General features: G+C 40.5%; 1 protein-coding gene across 1 annotated transcript in view; it reads left to right on the top strand.

Annotated features, from left to right (window-relative positions):
- Positions 1 to 5,021, top strand: part of LOC130095367 (collagen alpha-1(XXIII) chain) — a 44,811-nt gene extending 39,790 nt beyond the window's left edge. The window contains exons 25-26 of the mRNA XM_056262094.1: positions 4,639 to 4,677; positions 4,818 to 5,021. Of these exons, the coding sequence (XP_056118069.1) occupies positions 4,639 to 4,677; positions 4,818 to 4,820 (42 nt within the window). The 3' untranslated portion in view covers positions 4,821 to 5,021. The remainder of the gene's footprint in view (positions 1 to 4,638; positions 4,678 to 4,817) is intronic.
- The last annotated feature ends 15,770 nt before the right edge of the window (positions 5,022 to 20,791 follow it).

Raw genomic sequence — 20,791 nt, 5'->3', positions numbered from 1 at the left:
GGTAGCCTTCATTCTTTCTTGTTGATGTGTTTCGGGCAACAAGTTCATAGGCTCAATGGATATTACCGGTCACTTGTATTGTTCACCCATGGCTGTCACATTGTTTCGTTTCTTTTATGCTGCCAATAATCTAAAGGGGGTCGCACCGGACGAGAAGCGCAGTTCCGCGCCGTGTCACGTCTATGACAACTCGAGGTATCGCACACTGGATGCGCACTTTGTCAGTTTATGGCCAGCATTATTGTTATGTTTAAGGACATTATGGAATTAAGATCATGTCTGTACTATGTTATGATTGTACTGTACTAGGGCTGGGCGATATGGCTAAAAAATTTATCACGATATCAGTGTTTCATAACGGTCGATATCGATAATTATTGATTTTTTTATGACCCATTTAAAAAAAGGACCAGGAGAAAAATATATTACATTTAAATTTTTATTTTAAACTTAACCTTCCTCTGATTATAATCCCAAGACAGAAATGTCAACACAACCATGGAAAACTCAAATAATTAAAATGTAAACATAAGTCTAAATTCACAATGAACACTTAACAATTATCTCTTAACATTTAAGGTGCAAAATGAAAGAAAATGTAAGAAATGCTTAATAAAGTATTGCAAAGTGTTAAATATAAACAGAGAAACCTGAGAATTTAGTGCAAGTTTAGTGCTAGGAAGTTCACTAGCTGTTCACCTTCTGGTGAATAAAGTGTTTTAAAATATGTGCAGTGTTTAGACTGAGGTACATCTGTAACATAAAAAACAAACCTGATACAGTACAGTAACATTGTTTTAAATATAAAACCTGCAGAAATATGAAAAAGTAACTCTTCAAGTTATTCTTTCTCTAATCATCATACTTGAAGTTGAAATATTCAAGTATATTTTCAGTCCAGGTTTTGTGCTAGGAACACCAGCTGGTTGACTTTCTCTGGGTCTAAAGCTGCCCTGGTGCATGTAACAATATTACCCCCAGTACTAAAAATTCTTTCTGTGGGGTTGCTGGTGGCTGGGATGCACAAGTACTTTTTCACCAGCTGAGACAATCTGGGGAAGTTGTGTTCATGTAGCCTCCACCAGTCCAGAGGGTTAGACTCGCTGTCTGCATCAGGGCACATCAGGTACCTTTCCAGCTCACTCTCCACTTTTTGTTTTTCAGTGAGAGGCAAAGCATCATCTTCTTGGCACTGTTTTTTGAAAAAGCTCCCCAATGACTTGCGTTGCTTTTTCACGCCCAGTGGCAGAGGTGGTCCGCTGACAGCTCCTCCATCTGCACCTTGGTCTGATCCTCCCTCAGAAGGCCCTGCCTGTGATTGGCCCTGGTCTTCATCCATGATCTCAGACACAGCTTTCATTTGAATGGCCCCTACCTTCTCTGGTCTGATGTTTTGGCATTTAAACCTAGGGTCCACGAAGGTAGCCATATCAAGGAGATCATCTGTGTAAGGGTCAGCATATTTCTCGTCGAGATAGGTCATTATTTTTGTCTTCAGCTCTTTTGTGAGCTGAGTGTCCCCCTCATTAACTCTCAGCAAACTGGAGCGGAAAAGGTGGAGCACAGGCTTCACGTACGAGACCGTCACATATGACTCCCCAGAAAGGGAGTCTGTGAACTCCAGGAGAGGAGTTAAGGCCGCATGCATTGACTCAAGGACGTCAATATCCTGCCACGTTGGGATCAGGTGCCTGTTGTTTTTGTCAGAAGAAAGAACTTCAGTGTTGGCCTTTTGTTGCTCTAGGACCCTTGCCACCATCTTTTGTCTTGAGCCCCACCTGGTTAGTGACTCGGTGACCAGCTGGTGTGTGGGAAGATGGAGACGTTCCTGTGCTTTAGAGAGCGCACTCTTTTTTTTCCACGAGTAAGAAAAGGCAGATACCACTTTCTTGCACACACCTACAGCCCTCTCCACTCCTTTATCTTTTCCTGCAGCACCTGCAGAAATACAATGCCAGCGTAAATAACTGATAATAGAACACACACACACACAAACAAACAAACACACACATACAAACACACACAGAAACACACACACACACACACAGAAATACAGAAACACACACACACACACATAAAAACACACACACACACACACACACACACACACACACACACACACACACACACACACGGACACACAAACAGAAACACACACACAGTCATGTCAGTGTGTAAAGCTGTTTCCATAAATCATAATAATATAATTATAATATATAATCAATTACTGGCTAATAAAATCACCCTAGGAACCAACATTGATGACGAGCATTAAAATGACAAAGCTACTCACCAATAGCAGAGTGCAAACGATGGCCAAAACACTGCAGCCGTGTCCAGTTGTTCAGTGAAGTCGCCTTCACTACATTTGCCCCGCTGTCTGTGGTGATGCAAACCATTTTGTCTTCAATCAGACTCCAGGACAACAGTGCCTCCTTCAAGCCTTCTGCTATCACTTCTCCTGTGTGATCTTCGGGGAAATATGCAGTCTCAAGGCATCTGGTTTTCAAACCCCATTCATTGTCGATGAAGTAAATGGTCAAGCTAATGTATGGCTCAGAAGTACGGCTTGACCACAGGTCAGAGGTTGTTGCAAAGTACTTGGCTGACAATATTTCTTGCTGCACAGATTCTTTGCACATTACATACAACTTAGGAATGGCAGTCTTAGAAAAGTACTTTCGGCCAGGAAGAACATAGCGTGGGTCAAGCACGTGTATGAGATTTTTATAACCTGGCTTCTCGACAGTGCTAAGTGGAAGCATGTCTTTGGCTATATGATATGCCACTGCCTCCGTTATATCTTTGTACCATTTAGATTGTTTGTCATAAGGCACTTATGCAGAGTACCTCTCCATGGTGGTCTGCTGCTTGTGCGGTGTTGCAGCTGCAGGTGTTGTTGGTCGAATACTGCTGTGCTCCAAAGGGTGAGCGCGGCTAAGGTGGTAAAACAAGTTCGTGGTATTACCAGTCTTGGCGGGGACGACGGTCTTGCATAACTTGCAGACGACATTGGTCTGACTACGGTCAGATTTATAATATCCAAAAAACTGCCATACTGGCGAGCTGACTTTTCCTATTTTATTTACAATTTCCTCGCTCGCTGCGGCACTCATTTTCTGCTTATCAATCGCCGGTTACTGAAGAGGAATCCAGCAGCACGAGACAACGATATGGCGCAACCAAACTTGAGACTGTTACATGATTGGCTGTTAGCATGTCACTCCCTACATTGCTAGGTTACCAGAGAGTGAGTGCCTTTGTTAATGCAACCAAACTTGCTTCGCAACCTGTGGTTTCTTCCGACGAAGAAAAAAAAAATCGAACGTTTTATAGAACAAATTTTTTATTGATATCGATCACGTGTCTATCGCGATACATATCGTTATCGTGTTATCGCCCAGCCCTATACTGTACAATGAATTACAATCGTTGCTCAGTCTGCAGTCTGAACACTTTACCTCTGAGCGTCCGTTAACTGAATAAATTGAGAATATCACCTGAAAATCCGATAACATCAGCAATTTTCATTCAACCAGCTGATTTCAGTAAATGAATGTAAAACTAAATGTATATTGCAGCACAGGGTGAAGTCAGTATATACATAACGACGATTTGAGACAAATTAATGTAAATGGAATATAAAACAGGATTTTGAACAAGGTCCTGAGCCGTTGCCGTCGCTGTGCTTCTCGTCCGGTGTGCGACCCCCTTTCGACATACAGTAGGCTAATTCTTCTGATTTGTTAAACACATTCGAATTATAAATAAAACGTAATATAATGTGGTAACCTCCGACTGTCATGCTTTCCGTCTATCAGCCTATGCTATTTGGATCGTTATCTCTAGGTCTACACTCAATGAACAACATCTCAACACTAAATTAAAGGCCTGTCTCATATAGACGCCTGTCTCAAATACAAGCCGGTGCAGTTCGGCGATTTGGGAAAATAAAAGCCCGGGCTATTATTTGAAGTTTTACGGTAGTCTCTCAATTTGCAAAGCAAAGTTTTGCCCCATATACAAAATAAAATTCTAATTAGGGATATGCAAAACTGCCAATTTTCAAAACCAACAACTATGACTAGAACATCTACTTAAACATCTAGTCAGTGCCAAGGAATAATCTTGTCAACCAGACACAGATTGTGTAAGAATGTGCCCAAAAAATTTACCAAATCAAATAACCTTACTTTCACCAATGTTAACACTTTGTCCTAAATATGAAAAATAAAGCTAAAATAAATATTTTAAAAGATTAATTGGATTTAACAACCTCATTAATTACAGACTAGTTGGTTCATGGACAACTAGTTGACCATTCTAACTCCATTGTAAGTGTTCATATCAAACCTATGCCTTGCCCTGTAAAAATATAGATCACATGAGAGAAATAACTGCACCCACCTGGGTTTATGATTTTGTCCATCTGAGCTGTAGTGATGATGTGAGCATGATGTGTGCTGCGTTTCACTTTCAGATTAACTGCCAAAGGTGTTCCTCTGTGGGGTAGTGTGATTCCTTTAGTCTCACATAATCATTGGTGACAGGCTTCATATGTGATTCGCCATTCCTTCCCGCCCCATCAGTAAGAACTTTGAAACAAATAATTGATTTCCTTCTCTTCTTTATTGACAGGGGCGAGATGGACTGCCCATACCAGGATGCTGGCATAAGGTATAATTATATATGTCATCCGGGGAAACTATGAGTCCTGCTAGTTTTCCCAACATCCTTGTCATAAAAATGAGGACATTGCATTATGACTGCTTCTTGTGTGTGTCTCCTAACAGTTTTCTCCTATTGCTTTCTTGCAGTAAAGACTAACCTGGAGCATGGAATTTGTACATATTGATATATATTTTGCAAGTAACGTTTGCTTTTTTTCTCCCAAATTTTTTTAGTAATCGCTTTTTTAATAAATTGGGTTTTCATACAGGAGCCCCTGCAAAAATAATGTCTATCGCTGCATTAACAAAAGAGGGGGTTATCCACTGCCACAATAACAAGTGTAGAAAAGCAACGAAGAGAGTATTATAGGTGCTGAGACTGTACTGATATTGAGAAGAGACATGAACTCAATGCTTGTGGATGCCAAAAGAATGCTGCTGATGTCCTTAAGGAGAGAATGGGTCTTAAACCAATATAACCCTGAACTTTCTAACAGACTGACCAATGCATCTACTTATATGACTTCAAATGATGTTTTTCACTGGCTGTCTTACTTTTCTGGGTGCCATTTGAACCAACCCCATGCATTCTTCATTAAATATTTGCTTGAAAGGAAGAGGCTTCAGAATCAGGGCAGGTTGGCAAGGACAAGCAATCTTCTAAGGCCTAAAGAACACTGAATGGACTAAATGGAGTGAGAATGCTTTGCCAAAGTTCAACTGGATGTTTCAAATGAAAGGGCTCGTCTGTACTACAGGGAGGAACGTGATGTGGATATTGCACTGGATTTGTACTGGTGTACATATGGACAAATCTGTACTCAGGAAACTCTTTTCACTTGGTCAATAGGAAACTGCATACTATCTTTTTGTTCCATTGCTCACTAAAATACACCAGTGGAGTGGTGGGGGGAAAAGTATAATAACTGATATCATGTAAAAGTCTTGCCTGTGCCTCACTGAATAAAACTACTTTTAGTCTTTTATTCATTGTTTTTGTGAGGGGTTGTTTGCATCCTCAATGAGCATTATATAAAGTTTGTGTAAATAAAATGGATAATTTTTACATTTAAAGGCTAGTATGACTTATTGTGTGAATAACTTTTTACTGTGCATTGTTTTGTGATCAAATGTTTTTCCCTCATTCTGTTTTAGGGGGCCAACCCCTTAGGCTTGCGGTGACTCTTTAAGGGAGATTTTTTTCTTATTTGAGGGAGAAATGAAAAGGAAATAAGGTATAAACCAGGGATGGTTGTACATTTTTTGTGATATTTCTGTCTGTATCTTGAAGTTCTTTTTAAGCCACTGCGTTCAAAATGTGATTCAAACTAGTTACAAGTGTCTATCTTTGCAGCACAAACAGAAAATGCATGGTTTAGTTTTTAAACACGAGCAGTGAAATGTTACAATTCACCCCAAAGTCTGAGTTAGTTTTAAAATTCCCTAGGATATAAAATTATATAAAATGAGCAAATGTGCCCCCGCTTTAACAATTGTACAATATTTTTGTGTTACATTAGCATCATAATAATAAAACTGAATAACGTGTGCGTGTTTTCAATATTTTCCCCATCTATTCATATGTTTTACACTGGCATCACTATAAATGGATATTTCTCTCCTAACTTTATCCTCTCTTATCTTTACTGTTTATCCTACTTACTTCACGTGGACACAGTCCATAAAATGCCTCAGCTGCCCTCATCAGATATTCTGTAAGTGTTTTCTCTTGTTCATCTGTGAAGTCCTGATTTTCACTGTGGTAGCCTACATTCGGAGGTTCTCTTCTAACATCTTCCTCTTTTTGCAGAATCTGTACATGGTTACAGGGCAAATGCCAAACAATTTAACCGGTAACCAGACAGTTGATGTATAAAAAAAAAATACTATGGAAGTCAATGGGGTCCATCAACTGTATGGTTACCAACATTCTTCAAAATATCTTATTTTGTGTTCAGCAGAAGAAAGAAATTCATACAGGTTTGAAACAACTTGAGGGTGAGTAAATGATGACAGAATTTAAATTTTTAAGTTAACTATTCCTTTAACTTGTGCTTGTGAGAAACAGTCATTCTCCACGATGATTGGCGTAACGTGAGATGAGATGGAAGATATAAGCGTAACACTAGAGGTCGACTGATAGTGGATTTTACCGATTTAGGATTGACCGTACGTGCCGATAACCTATTAATCAACCCATATTTTTAAAATGGATACTGGATAAAAAAAACATAACACTCCAAGTAAAACAGTGCTGAACTGAAATGTGCTAAATGAAATAAATACATAAATATGAATATATTAAAATGAGAAGTTCTACAGAACGAATCCTACAGAAAATAATTTAAACATTAAAATAATACAGGTTTCTTTAGCTATAACCTAGAAACATAGGTAAATGGAATAGGTAACACTTTTCAAGTCCCATTTGTTAACAAGGATGTATTCACTAGCTTTCATGAACTATATGCATTATGCAATATACATTTTTGTATTACAGCATGAATTAATTTGAGCAAGACAATTGTACCTTGATCATTCATGTTATAGTACATTAACTAAGGTTAACAGATAAAATAAAAATTAAAACTCAATTTAAAATGTATTAGTAAATGTTGACATTAACAAACTAACAATGGACAATACTAGAACATTTATTAACCTTAGTTAATGCTAAAAATGTATTATCATTTCATATAAATCCAAAGAGTCTGCTATGCTTAAAGATGGCCATCTTTAAATATCTGCAAAGGCCAGAGCATTAAAATTGCATAATTACATGCATAGTCTCTCACTTTATTTGCTTCTATATTAGAACACTTGATGATTATCTAATCAAAATAACAATATTTATTGCAGTGATAAAAAATAATTGAATCGAATGCGTTTCTGATTGGTTTGTTTCTGTCGGCTACATGAACATATCAATTTTGAGAAAGCAATCACGTCACTAGCTTTAAATATGCAACTTCCCTGGCTAATGAATGCATACAAGTGACCAGCTGGATATAAACTAATGCAAATAGATGGTAACAATTGCAACATTAAACATGTGGGTCAGGTTTGCGTGTGTTTTTGGTCACATTGGTTAAACCGCTTGAGGTACTAATGTTAGAGTCCTCACAGCCTTGACGGCAAACATACATCTGTTCTTTCTCTGTTAATGTAGCATCTAGTCAACAAATTAATTACTTTATAATGATATGACAACATGGACTGTAGTGTTCTGTATTGTTTTGTGGTCTGGATCAGCACGCATTGTTCAACTGATAGAGTTAACAGTGCCATGGGAGGATGCTGTAGATGAGGCATATGAGAGGAAGAAACTGCGGTATGCTCATCTGGCCACTGAAGCAGAACAGCGAGGATGGAGAGTCCAGGTTTATCCAGTGGAAGTGGGTTGTCGAGGTTTTGTGGCACACTCTACAACCCGGTTCCTCAGAGACGTCGGATTCAGTGGCCAAGAGTTGCGTCGCACAGTAAAGAACTTATCTGAAGCAGCAGAGAGGAGCAGCAACTGGCTGTGGTTGAGACGGAAATATTCTGGCTGGCTGTGTATAGGCCGCCACGCTACGGTTTCGTAGAATTCTTGAAAAACTTGAAGAGTCTGTTGGTTTATTTGTATAGGTTGTATAGTATTTACAGTCATTACGTTCCTGTGTATATTGCGTGAATGACGGGTGGTTGGGCAGATATTGTGTTTTGCGGTAGGTGGTATGCCATACGGAACCGTTGCCACTGAAACTGCATTAACGCACCAGTGGGGCTCGACAGCCTTAGTCAAACGGGTTGGCGCGTATGGTTGGGTTGCGGAGAGATTGTGAGATTGTGGTTAGGTCTCAGCAGCAGGAGGGATGTAGAGGTCAGTAAGCTGGGCTGAGTTGAGTGGGGGACGGAGGGGGGTGACTCTGGGACGCCAGAGTCACTGTCGAGCTCTCTTGAGGTGTCGTGGGCTAGTCGACGAAACACTGAGGACGGAAGGTGCCCACTTGAAGACCCTAGAGATGTCCCCTACTCAATCCAGACAGTTGTCATGCTGGTCCACTAGGGAGACCACACTGTAGTTGCAGCCGTCGTGTGTGCTGACGCGCCAAGTACACTGCAGCCGTTAACGCCGGACAGAAGGGGAGTCACACCACCATATGGAAAGAAGCGTAAATGGATGGAGAAGCATAGTTTACTGTAAAGCTACGTCTTAGTGTTGCTTATCTTGGCGAAAGCAGAGTAAGTAAGTAAGTAAGTAAGTAAGTAAGGAAATCATTATTCATATCTTTTCGCTGTCAGTGTTTTAAATGCACATCTGAAGTGTCAGCCCTCTCTGTGCAGCGTGTTCTCTCTGTGCTGCGTGCAGCCTCACGTGTTACAATGACAGCACACTCTTCTCAGCCGCTCCAGCAATGGACGCAACCAGGAAAAACTATCGGTATGGAATTTTGCCGATAACGATAGTTCCACCAATCAACTATCGGTACAGAAATATCGGCAAAACCGATGAATCGGTTGACCTCTATGTAATACCACGTATTTCTCACAATCATGACCGTAGACGTAGGATCCACAGCTAGATCAATGTATAGAAGCCCTATGTTTACAACGACCATAATTTGAAGTGTCATAAAATTCGGAAATTATCGTACATTGTTTTTTTTTTTTATTATTGATCATACATCGTACAGAGGTCAAAATTATCATACAAATACGATAATTATCGTACGTCTGACAACACTGGTTGCTTAAAATGTGCATTTGAAAAAGCAACACGCATCAAACATTTTTCCAAACTTGAGAAGCATTTATGAACCTCTTGTCCAACAAAAGACAACATTTAATAAATCAAAGCATTTCAATCTTCTGTTTATTCAGCTACAGCGATAGTATGATGTCCATATGGATTTCAAGGAATGAGTGCGTTGTCTACTTCTAAAATAATCGCAGCCCTTGTCAAATCACGTGCGATTTCATTCGATTAATCGCGCAGCCCTATTTATTTAAAAAAAATTTTTTTTAAATGTATTACTATTTATTTCAAATTTTTCAAATATGAATTAAAAATAAAGATAAATTACATATATTATATATGTCCATCGGCCACCCTGCTCACCCGGCCATCAAAAAACAAATATAGGTTGACCACTAATTAATTATTAGGGATGCAACGGATCGCAGTTCGGCACGCATGTGATTAGCGGATTAACTGCTAAGTTTACCCATCATAGAGTGAAGGTTTTGGATGTGTTTGGACATGTTTCGTCTTAAAAACTTTCACATTCAAACGAATTTAAACGTGGAAGAAGAGTTGGAAATCGGGACTCGCGCACTGTTATCTGTGCGCACAGACAAAGAGAGAGAGAGAGAGAGAGAGAGACGCGTTTCAGACAGCGCTTGAACTTTCCTCTTGAATTAATTCCTCTTTGGCGTTTACTTGCGGTTGAACGGATAATGTAGACTTGAAAATTAAGCTTTTCCCCATTATGGTTGAATCACGGAGGCAACAACAGTTATTTTGCCAAGAGATCTCTTATTTATTATTTTATCATATGTCAGACATATGAGAGAAACAGGCATAGAAGAGGAATGTTACAGGAGAGGTGGTCTTCATTTCAGATTTCTCTGTTCCACTCTCTGTCCTCTTTCCTCTCTCCCCCTCCCCTTCTTCTCCCTTCACTCATGCTGTATGTGTTTCTCTGGGGTGGTACACTAAGGATTTGATCACAACACTGAGGAAATTCCTTGTAAGGTAGAAAAATATGTTGCTTATGTTTAAAATGGAACGTATATTTCAAGCTTACACGTGGCACAATTCACTTTCCTTGGTCCATATGCATCAGTGAAAAACATTCCTTTCCTTATAAAGAATAGCCAACTGTACAACAACAGGAGCCCTTGCATGAAGAAATCCCACTGCAGACGCTATACTGGAAGTGAGATCCTATCTTGAGGAGCCCCTTGTCCAAAAAGCTGCAGATCCACTGAGCTGGTGGGAGACCAAGGCTTCAGTTTAACCATGACTTGTGAAGGTGATGACAGGGAGACTGTGCATTAGTACCTTCAGAAAGAATCTTCTCCAAAAACAGGGCAGAAATTAACAGAAAGAAGAAGCCAGATCAGCCCCTCAAAGCTGAGGCACTTGGAGTTGTCATGCTGACACCTCCGCTCCCCAAAGCTCTGCATAAGATAACATGTCTAATAAGGGTGCCACGATTTCGATTTTAAATCGAAATCGGCCGAAATTAAGTCACAATCTCAAACTTCGAATAAAAAAAAAATCAGATCGTCGATGCTGCCACACCCCCATGTCACGTCCGGTCGGCGTGCCAAGCGGAAAAAAACACGCGTGTTGAAGTGCTGCGAGTCAACCTCCTTTAACTTAGCTACAGCCAGTCAAAATATAGCATGGCAACTGCAGATGCAGGAGACCCATCGACAGAATTTAAACTCCCCCATTTTCACTGAAGTCGCCGGTGTGGAATTTTTTTGGATTTCCAGTGAGTTATGTTGACAACGTTCACGTTCAACGTTCGCGCTTCAAAAAAGCCACAGTTTGCAAGCTCTGCTATGTGCGTGTACCATATTCTTCCACGGCAGCATGACTAACGCCCGTTTCACACATAGTCTGTTTGCAGTGCGTATGCGGTGCGTATTTTTTTCCGTACCCATGTTAACAGGTTAGAGCTTTCACACTTCACGCAGGTGCGGTCTGGCGATCCGCTCCAGGTGCAGTGCGTATACAGTAGGGCAGAGATCGTTTACGCACCGAGTCTATTTCTGCTGTGCTGCACGTGCTGAATTAAAGTGACAGCGCATAGTGCGTGGTCAAAAAGAACACAAATTGACATGAAAATGTAGTAATTTAATCATAAATGTATTTAATTAAATAAAATGTAGTAATCTCACCATAAATGCATTGCGATGCAAATGCGTTTTTTCAGATATTATATTGCATAAAAGTCTAGTCTAAAAATGGCATAGCAACCTGTACTTTAAAAAAAATAAATGTAAAAATCCAGAATCGAATCGAACCGTGACCTTAGAATCGAAAATTTTATTGAATCGAGGATTTGGAGAATTTTTGAGCCTCCCTAGTTAACTGTCTTCAAGGTGGGCATTGCTGGGTCTCCTCTCGCTTTAGAGAGTCGTCCTACTGAGGCCTCCGCCCCAGAGCTCTGCCTGGATAGCAGTATTAAGTTGTCAGTCTCCTTGAGCCTCCTTGGTAAGCAGTCCTTAGCGTAGAATGTAGTTAGGTCTCCTCTCACTTCAGAGAGTCTGCTTTGCTGAGGCCTCCATTCTTCGTGGTTGGTTGGGGTGGCTATGCTGGATTGTATGGCTCATTGTAAGCCTCCCTGGTGGAACCACACTTAGGGAAGCGTTGTTAGGTTTCCTCTCGCTAGATGGTCTTCATCTGAAACTTCCGCTCTGAGAGCTCCATGGAGGCAGGGAATTGGGTTTTAGGCTCTTTTTGGAGCATCCCTGGTTAATTGTCTTCACGGTGGCTTTGCTAGGCTTCCTCTCACTTTAGAGAGTCGTCCTGCTGAGGCCTCTGCCCCCAGAACAGTATTTACAAGCAGTATCTCACTTCCAGTATAGCAGTATTTGAGTGTTAGGTTCCTTTGAGTCACCTTTAAGCAGTCCTTCGCGTAGAACATAGCTAGGCCTTCTCTAGCTTTAGAGTCATCTTGCTGAGGCCTCCGCTCTGAGAGCTCCTCTGAGTGTTGCTAGGTTTCCCCTTGTGAGACCTGCACTCGTTAGGGGTGTATCCCCTGTGGCAACTGGCAGGGTATATTTATATCCTTGGCCATATTCCCTTTAAGGTATTCTTTGAATGAGTTAGACAACACGTGTCAGGACCTACTCATTGTCGTAATCATACTCCAGATCAAATATTATCGCATGGAATCAATGTTGATGATGTTGAAATTCTACAGCAGAGCGATGACATCTCAGATCATTATCTAGTCTTGTGTATGCTTCATTTAGCCAAGGCTGCAAAGTCGACTCCGTGTTACAAATATGTTAGACCTATCACTTCTGCCACTAAAGATCGCTTTATTAATAATATTTCTGATCAGTTTCATCTCCTCAGCATCGCAGATAGCTTAGAAGAACTCGATATTGCGACAGAAACTTTTGACTCTTTTCCAGCACTTTAGACACAGTTGCTCATTTGCGCCTAAAGAAGATTATAGAAAATAGTCCAAAGCCGTGGTACAACGAGCACACTCAGGCCCTTAAGAGAGAAGCCAGAAAAATGGAGCGCAACTGGAAGAAAACGAAACTAGAGTTTTTTCGCATTTCATGGAAAGAGAGCACGATTGCGTACAGAGCGTACGATAAAGCTTTAAATTCAGACATTTCCAAGCAGCACAGCAGTAATGACTTTATGAACTTCTTTACTTACAAGATCGATTATATCAAGGAGAAAATTATAACTATGCAAACGTCTACTACAGTATCGCATCAGGCAGTGCATTGAAGTCACTCGATCTTAGTGCTGCATTTGATACCATTGACCACAACATTCTTTTAAATAGACTTGAAAATTATGTTGGCATTAGTGGAATTGCATTAGCATGGTTTAAATCATACTTATCTGACCATTATCAGTTTGTAGCAGTAAATGAAGAGATGTCTTATCGATTAAAAGTTCAGTATGGCGTACCACAAGGCTCAGTACTAGGACCGTTGCTGTTCACTCTGTACATGCTACCCTTAGGAGATATCTTTAGGAAGCATGGTATTAGTTTTCACTGTTATGCTGATGATACTCAGCTCTAGATTTCTTCACGCCCTGACAAAACTTACAAATTCACAAAATTAACGGATTTCATAGCTGATATAAAAAACTGGATGACTAATAATTTCCTACTACTTAATTCTGAAAAAACAGAGATTCTAATTATTGGACAAAAAACGTCCTCACATACTAACCTAGAATACTGTCTAACACTTGATGGCAGCTCTGTCAAGTCTTCGTCGTCGGTTAGGAACCTGGGTGTGCTCTTTGATACCAGTCTTTCATTTGAAAGTCACGTGTCTAGTATCTGTAAAACCGCATTTTTCCATCTTAAAAATATATATAAATTACGTCATATGCTCTCAATGACAAATGCGGAACAGTTAGTTCATGCGTTCATGACATCAAGGCTAGATTATTGTAATGCTATTATGGGTAGTTGCCCTGCACGTTTAATAAACACACTACAGCTGGTCCAAAATGCACCAGCTAGAGTTCTTACCAGAACCAGGAAGTATGACCATATTAGCCCGGTTCTATCAACACTGCATTGGCTCCCTATTAAACATCGTATAAATGTAAAAATATTCCTGATTACTTACAAAGCACTAAATGGTTTAGCTCCGCAGTACTTGAGCGAGCTCTTAACGCATTATAGTCTGTCACGTCTATTGCAATCTCAAAATTCTGGCCAGTTGATAATACCTAGAATATCAAAATCAACTACTTGCGGTAGATCCTTTTCCTATTTAACACCAAAACTTTGGAACAGTCTTCCTAACATTGTCCGGGAAGCAGACACATCTCTTTGACCTAGCATTCACATAACACATTATAGACTTCTATAATTCAATGTTAGGCTGCATAGATTAGGTCAGCCGGAACAGGGAACACTTCCCATAAATCCTGATGTACTTGTTACTAGGCTTGCCGCGATAGACGGTGTTGACGGTGTTACCGGTTTTAAGCCCCATCACCGGTGACATCACTTTCCCACCGTGACACCACGATGTCTTGACTTTTTTAAAGTATTCGTTTTTGCTAAAATATTTATTTGAATTAATTAAAAATAATAATTATCAATTATTTAGTTCAGAAGAGAGCATACATTATAATTAAAAACTGAACTGCGCAGTGCGTGCCAAGAGCCAGTCACGTCACAGATCAGCAAGCATCAGGATTCCATTTAGCACGTGTGGAGATGAGAACGAGTCAAATTAAAGAAAAGCAAGATAATGGCGGAATGTGTAATTTATTTAGGCCTGTTTTATTTTCTTATTCGTTAATAAACGTTTTATGGTTCTTATTTGTTTGGGCCCACAGTTTGACGATTTTCAGCCTATGCATGGGGTTATTTTTATTCGTTCGTTATGCTAATAAAAGTTCTGTCTATAAATAAAAGTTTTATTATCAGCGAGCCGAGTTGTTGTTTTTTTGTCCATTCAAGCAATTGACGTTGAATTGCCAATTGACGCTTATTTCGAAAGTGAAAGTATAACGCGCACGCATTTAAAAGCTATTTAACCCCGTTTTATTATCAGCGAGCCGAGTTGTTGTTTTTTTGTCCATTCAAGCAATTGACGCTGAATTGCCAATTGACGCTTATTTCGAAAGTGAAAGTATAACGCGCAAGCATTTAAAAGCTATTTAACCCCCCCGCCCCGCCCCCCACGGTGACACCGGGATTACCGGTGTTGTGACACGTCGATTAACCGGTGGGAAATTTTCCTCACCGCGGCAACCCTACTTGTTACATCATAAGAAGGATGGAGTCTACGCTAATATTAGTCTTTCTGTCTATCCCAAAGTTTACCGCAGTCTGCCGGATCCAGGCCATATCCGGATCTGATGAAGGACCATTGCCTGGACACGACGACAACGCAGTCCTGAAGTGTCAACTAGTCTCTCCCCTGTGAAGGCCTCCTTCCCTTCCCTTTACCTCAGTACAGATAAAACGTTGTCGGCATAATTCCGGTTCACGTGGCTATGCGGAAGCGATAAAAAATTCTGTATTATAAATTTTTCAAGGCTTGTACCTTGGAACCTATTTCATGGTTTGCGTTCTCGAGCCACCAGACACTGTTTTGTGCAAATGAGCGGCCAGATCGCATTAAGGGTTTTCTGTTAGAACGGTGTTGTGTTAGCGGCCCCTAAGTTAATAACTAATGATCGTTGCGACGGAAGTGAATCAATCAAAATTAACTTTAGTAGGACAATAAACTTATTCTAGAGCTGCTGTAAAGCCAATACAATCTCTGTTACTTTCATTTCCTATTATCACTGTAAAGCTTCTTTGCAACAATCTATATTGTTAAAAGCAGCATATAAACGAAGGTGACTTGACTTGACTTGACACAGTTTGAGCCAATTCTGCCAATATCGCTACGTTACAACATCAAGTAATATTCCAAAAAATGTATAATATTATAACACTTTATATAGGGCCATTTTGCATAATGAGTAGTTTCACGTTTAGTACATTTGCTGACTACTTATTTAAAAAAGTATTTAAGTAAAAGTACTGTATATGCAATTAAACATGTTTTCATTATGGTATTATTACTTTTACTTTAGTAAAATATCTGAGTACTTCCTCCACTGGTAGAGACTAGAGGAATTAAGACTAATAATAGAAGATAACAAGGTTTTGCCAGTAAAACTTTTCATATATTTATTGATATGTTATTTTTTATATAACGTAACTAAATAAAAAGTCATTAGTGAAGATTATGCAACAGTATTTAGAATATAATATAAAAATTGAACATGCAATGCAAACGTCTCAGGTTACGTATGTAACCCTGGTTCCCTGAAGAGGGAACGAGACGTTGCGTCGAGGCGCGGTGGAAATGCCCCTGCGTGATTGCGTCGTGAAGCACGTGTATAATCAGTCCAATGGTGTGACGAGACGTCATAGGCGGGTGACGTCATAGACCAGGAAACTATAAAGCACACCTGAAAACAGACCGCGCTAGCTTCTGATAGGCCAAAACAAGTAGATCACAGGCATGCAGGGAGTATGGCAGGGTGACGCAGCGTCTCGTTCCCTCTTCAGGGAACCAGGGTTACAAACGTAACCTGAGACGTTCCCTTTCAAGGGAACTCTAGCTGCGTCAAGACGCGGTGGGAACACTATACCCACGATGCCATAATAGCAAATACCTGTTCTGTGTGAAATCATTGCGCACACTAAGAAGCAAGCACCCTAGACCCTGGAGTGGAGCCTAGATCCAAGTCGTTAAATTTAACAAATGTATGCAGTGAGGACCAGCCTGCCGCATCACAGATGTCATGAAGGGAAACCCCCGATAATAAAGCCATTGAGGCAGCTATACTCGTAGTAGAATGGGCCCGGACAGCCAAAGGTGAAGGCTGACCAGCTGCTTCATAAGCAAGTGAGATAGCCTCGACTACCCACTTGCTCATCCTCTGCTTGGATGCAGGGTAACCTTTTCTTGGTGACCCGAAAAAGACGAATAGTTGATCAGATTTACGCCACAGGGCATCTCTGTGGACGTAGGCATCCAAAGCCCACACGGGACACAGCAGATTCAGTTTTTCCTGATCTGGTGTATTAAAAACAGAAAGCCTGCAGCACTGTAGGGCCCGCAACATTAGTAGGCATATTAGGAATATAACCCGGCCTAGGGTGAACAGGCTTTCACCATACCAGGGGCAAATTCAAGGCAGGAAGGAGCAATCGACAAGGCTTGCAAATCTCCAATCCTCTTGATAGATGAAATAGCAAGGAGAAATAGCAAGTTTTTACTGTAAGGAACTTTTTTGAAACCTCTTCCATAGGCTCGAAGGAAGCCAAAGCCAGGCCTTCCAGTACAACGGCCAAATCCCAGGCCGGTGCTCTAGTGAGTACTGTATAATAATAATCGAGTATAATCGAGTACTGTACCAACAGGGCAGTCAATAGGATTCAATTGGCGTTCTCCGCACCAAGCAGAGAACAGTTTTCATTTTAGTGCATACAGTCTCCTCGTGGAGGGAGCTCTGGATTGGAGTATGGTCTCCACAACCTCAGTCGAGAGACCTGATTCTATGAGCTGGGCCCCCTCAGGGGCCAGGCCCACAGTTTCCACAACTCCGGAGGAGGGTGATAAATCGTGCCCCCTGCTTGGGATAGTAGGTCCCTCCTGATCGGAATCTCCATCGGAGAGCCGTCTAGAAGGGACACAAGTTCCGAGAACCAAACTCGGGCCGGCCAGTACGGGGCTATTAGTAACAGACGGGCCCCTTACCGGCGAACCCTCTCCAGAACTCCCGGGAGCAACGATATCGGGGGGAAAGCGTACAGGTGTAGCCCCGGCCACACCTGAACCATCGCATCCAGCCCCAGAGGAGCTGGGTGCGTGAGAGAGAACCATATGGGACAATGAGTTGTCTCTGAGGATGCAAATAGGTCGAATTGAGCTTCTCCCAAAAGAGAATCACCACCTTGGGGTGAAGTCTACATTCCCCGGGCCTCAGACCCTGCCTCGACAGGATATCAGCTCCCTGATTTAGATGCCTCGGAATATTAACCGCCCTGAGAGACAGTAATTTCCCTTGGGCCCATAGGAGGATCTGATGAGCCAGCTTGCATAGGTGACGTGACCTCAGACCCCTCTGATGGTTGATATAAGAGACCACCGCTGTGTTGTCCGTGCAGACAAGCACATGGTGACCTCTCAGGTCTGGCAGGAAGTGCTTGAGCGCTCAAAACACCACCATCTTTTCTAGCCAGACAGCAAAATGCTCAATGGGTCAGCAGGGTCCAGGTCTCCAGACTAACATTTGAGAGATTGATTTCTTGGTGATTTGATAATTCATAACATCTAAATATAAATTTAAAAGCATAATGTGTGGAAAAAAAAAAACATAAGGGAGTGGAAATGGCTAATAAGCCAATAAGCGCTCCTCTGCCGCCATCTACTGGTTATACTGGTAATTTCATATCTTTTTTATTTTTAAATATAAGCGTTTGTTTGCCACGTGCTAGTTTCCCTACATCTTGAAATTTCTAGTTTTACAAATGGGGACAATCTTTAATAGACGAACAAATAATGTGTTTGGTCATCACCTTAAAAATAACATTTAAAATGGATGATATTTATAGCTTTGAAGTACTTAATAAAGTGTGAGGCACAATTTCAATCTCAAAAGGTTATACGAACCCTGAAATTAATAATGTAAACACATTCGAAACATCTTGCTCATTGTTAGTAGCAGCTCAAACCATGACTCCCTCACCATCTTGCTGTTGTCTGACACTCTCAAACTATCGGTCAATCCATATTCTTATCCATATAACTTTATAAACTATAACCGAAAAACTAAAGCACAGAGAATTTACAACATTCTATCACAATCATGTTCTCATTACAATGTTAGGCTCTGTATATAGATTGGCGCTGCAAATCTTGCACCTAATTGCATTTCATGATCAAAGTGATTCCAGGCATCACTGGAGTTCAGTGCATAGGGATGGCTGACGCGAAACGGACGTTCCGAAGCTTTTCGAGATCCCGAAGCGCAGAGGTTTCGAAACACTGATCCGAAGCATGATTCAAAACACCCATGTCACGTGACTACGGCTAAATGAATGAAGCTTCGAAGTGTTTCACAAGTGTTTCGACAGGTGGCATGGTCCGCCGAATCAGCGTTTGATTGACAGGGTCGGGAACAGACCACACAATCGCACATCTGTATAAAAGTGAAGTCAACGCATCTTGACCTCATGGGTTTTTTTGTGAGAGGATTTTTGGTGATATAGTGACATTTATAGTGTGGTTTAGTTATATTTAGGCTTACATTTAAATTTACACATTGACTGATAGGTTAGAGACAGACAGAGTATACAAAGGGACTAGGGATGGGACGATTACCGGTTTCACGATAAACCACGATAAAACGTACTGACGGTTAGTATTATCGTTTAAAATTTAATTATCATTAAAACCGTGTTTGATTAGCACTATTTTAATAACTCACTGTAAATCCTGTCCAGCCAGCAACAGTCTGACGCAGGCGCAGCGCGCAATGTTTTTTTTTTATTATTATTATTCGAGAAGGAATGGCGGAAGGCAGTGACGACGCTCGGGAGATTTTCCACCCTTTTAAGAGGACCAAATCTGAGGTGTGATCATATTTTGGCTTTTACAAAAGTCCTGAGGGAAACTTAATCGAGGATGGTAACCCTGTCTGCCGAACAAAAAGTCGCTGCAATAGAAACACTTCAAATCTGCCGAGTCGTCTTGTGTGACCATCACCCACTGTTGTATAGCGAACGCAAGGCAAGTTAACTTTGACCTCAGTACCAAAACTACTGGGAAATAATTGGGCACAAAATGTTGTTGAGTTGAAATATTTTATGGCACTCACTTGAAATAGACGTGAAGCTTCCGCGAAGAAAAGTTTGCAGCAAGTGGCTTTGAGCCAAAGATGAACGAACAACTTCAACTTCAAACTTTATTATTAAGAGTGACATTTTAATAGATTCATTGTAACGTTACACTTATTACACAGATTTTTTTTTTTTACCACATAATTACGGGGACATATTGAATTGAGATTAATGTTTTAAATCTTACCCATTTATAAATCCATTTTGTACATCGTACAAAACAATTGTCCAGACAAGATGATCACAACAATATTATCAAACTCTGTAAAGAATAAATCAACTCTGATTTCATTTTCAATACAATCAAAAACGGTAGACGGCAAGTTGTATTTGAATGAAACGAGAGCGCGCGCCCGTTGTGATTCATGGATGTGCACTGTGTAATAATGCGTTGCTATTGACGACGGTCATTATAAAGAAGGAATGGCACAGAATAGAATCTTGCTTAAACTGCATAGAGCTGCTTATTTATTTGTTGTTTGTTGATTTTCAAATATAAAACTTGTTGAAATGTTTTCAGTGTGAGCATCAGTTCTTTTTGAACACTTTCATCTCATTTTAACAAAACCGTGATAATATTGATAATCACGATAATTGTGGACACTATAATCGTGATATGAAATTTTCATACCGTCCCATCCCTAAAAGGGACACATTAGATGCATAGATATAAATATAGACAGATAGATTAATAGATGGATACATTATAGACATCAAAAATATCTTCATGCCAGCAACAAGTGTCCCTTGTGAGAGGATTTTTTCAAAGGCTGGAGAAATTATCTGTAAAAAAAGAAGTAGGCTAAGTCCTTCGACAGCAGAGAAATTAATATTTTTGAATAAAAATCTATTAAAAAAATTGACATTATGCACAGTGAGGAGCCTACAGGTTACAAGCTTCACATATTAGAAAAATACAATAATAAAAAAACAACAGTTTTTAATGGTTCGTTGTCATGGTTGTTTCAGATCAACACCTGCAAGTGACCACTAGGT

The sequence above is a fragment of the Rhinichthys klamathensis genome, unplaced genomic scaffold, assembly GCF_029890125.1.
Source record: "Rhinichthys klamathensis goyatoka isolate OS25496 unplaced genomic scaffold, OSU_Roscu_1.1 h1tg000191l_1, whole genome shotgun sequence".
In the NCBI taxonomy this organism is placed as follows: domain Eukaryota; kingdom Metazoa; phylum Chordata; class Actinopteri; order Cypriniformes; family Leuciscidae; genus Rhinichthys; species Rhinichthys klamathensis.
The sequence above is the reverse complement of the archived record's forward strand: the minus strand, read 5'-3'. Positions and strand labels throughout refer to the sequence as shown.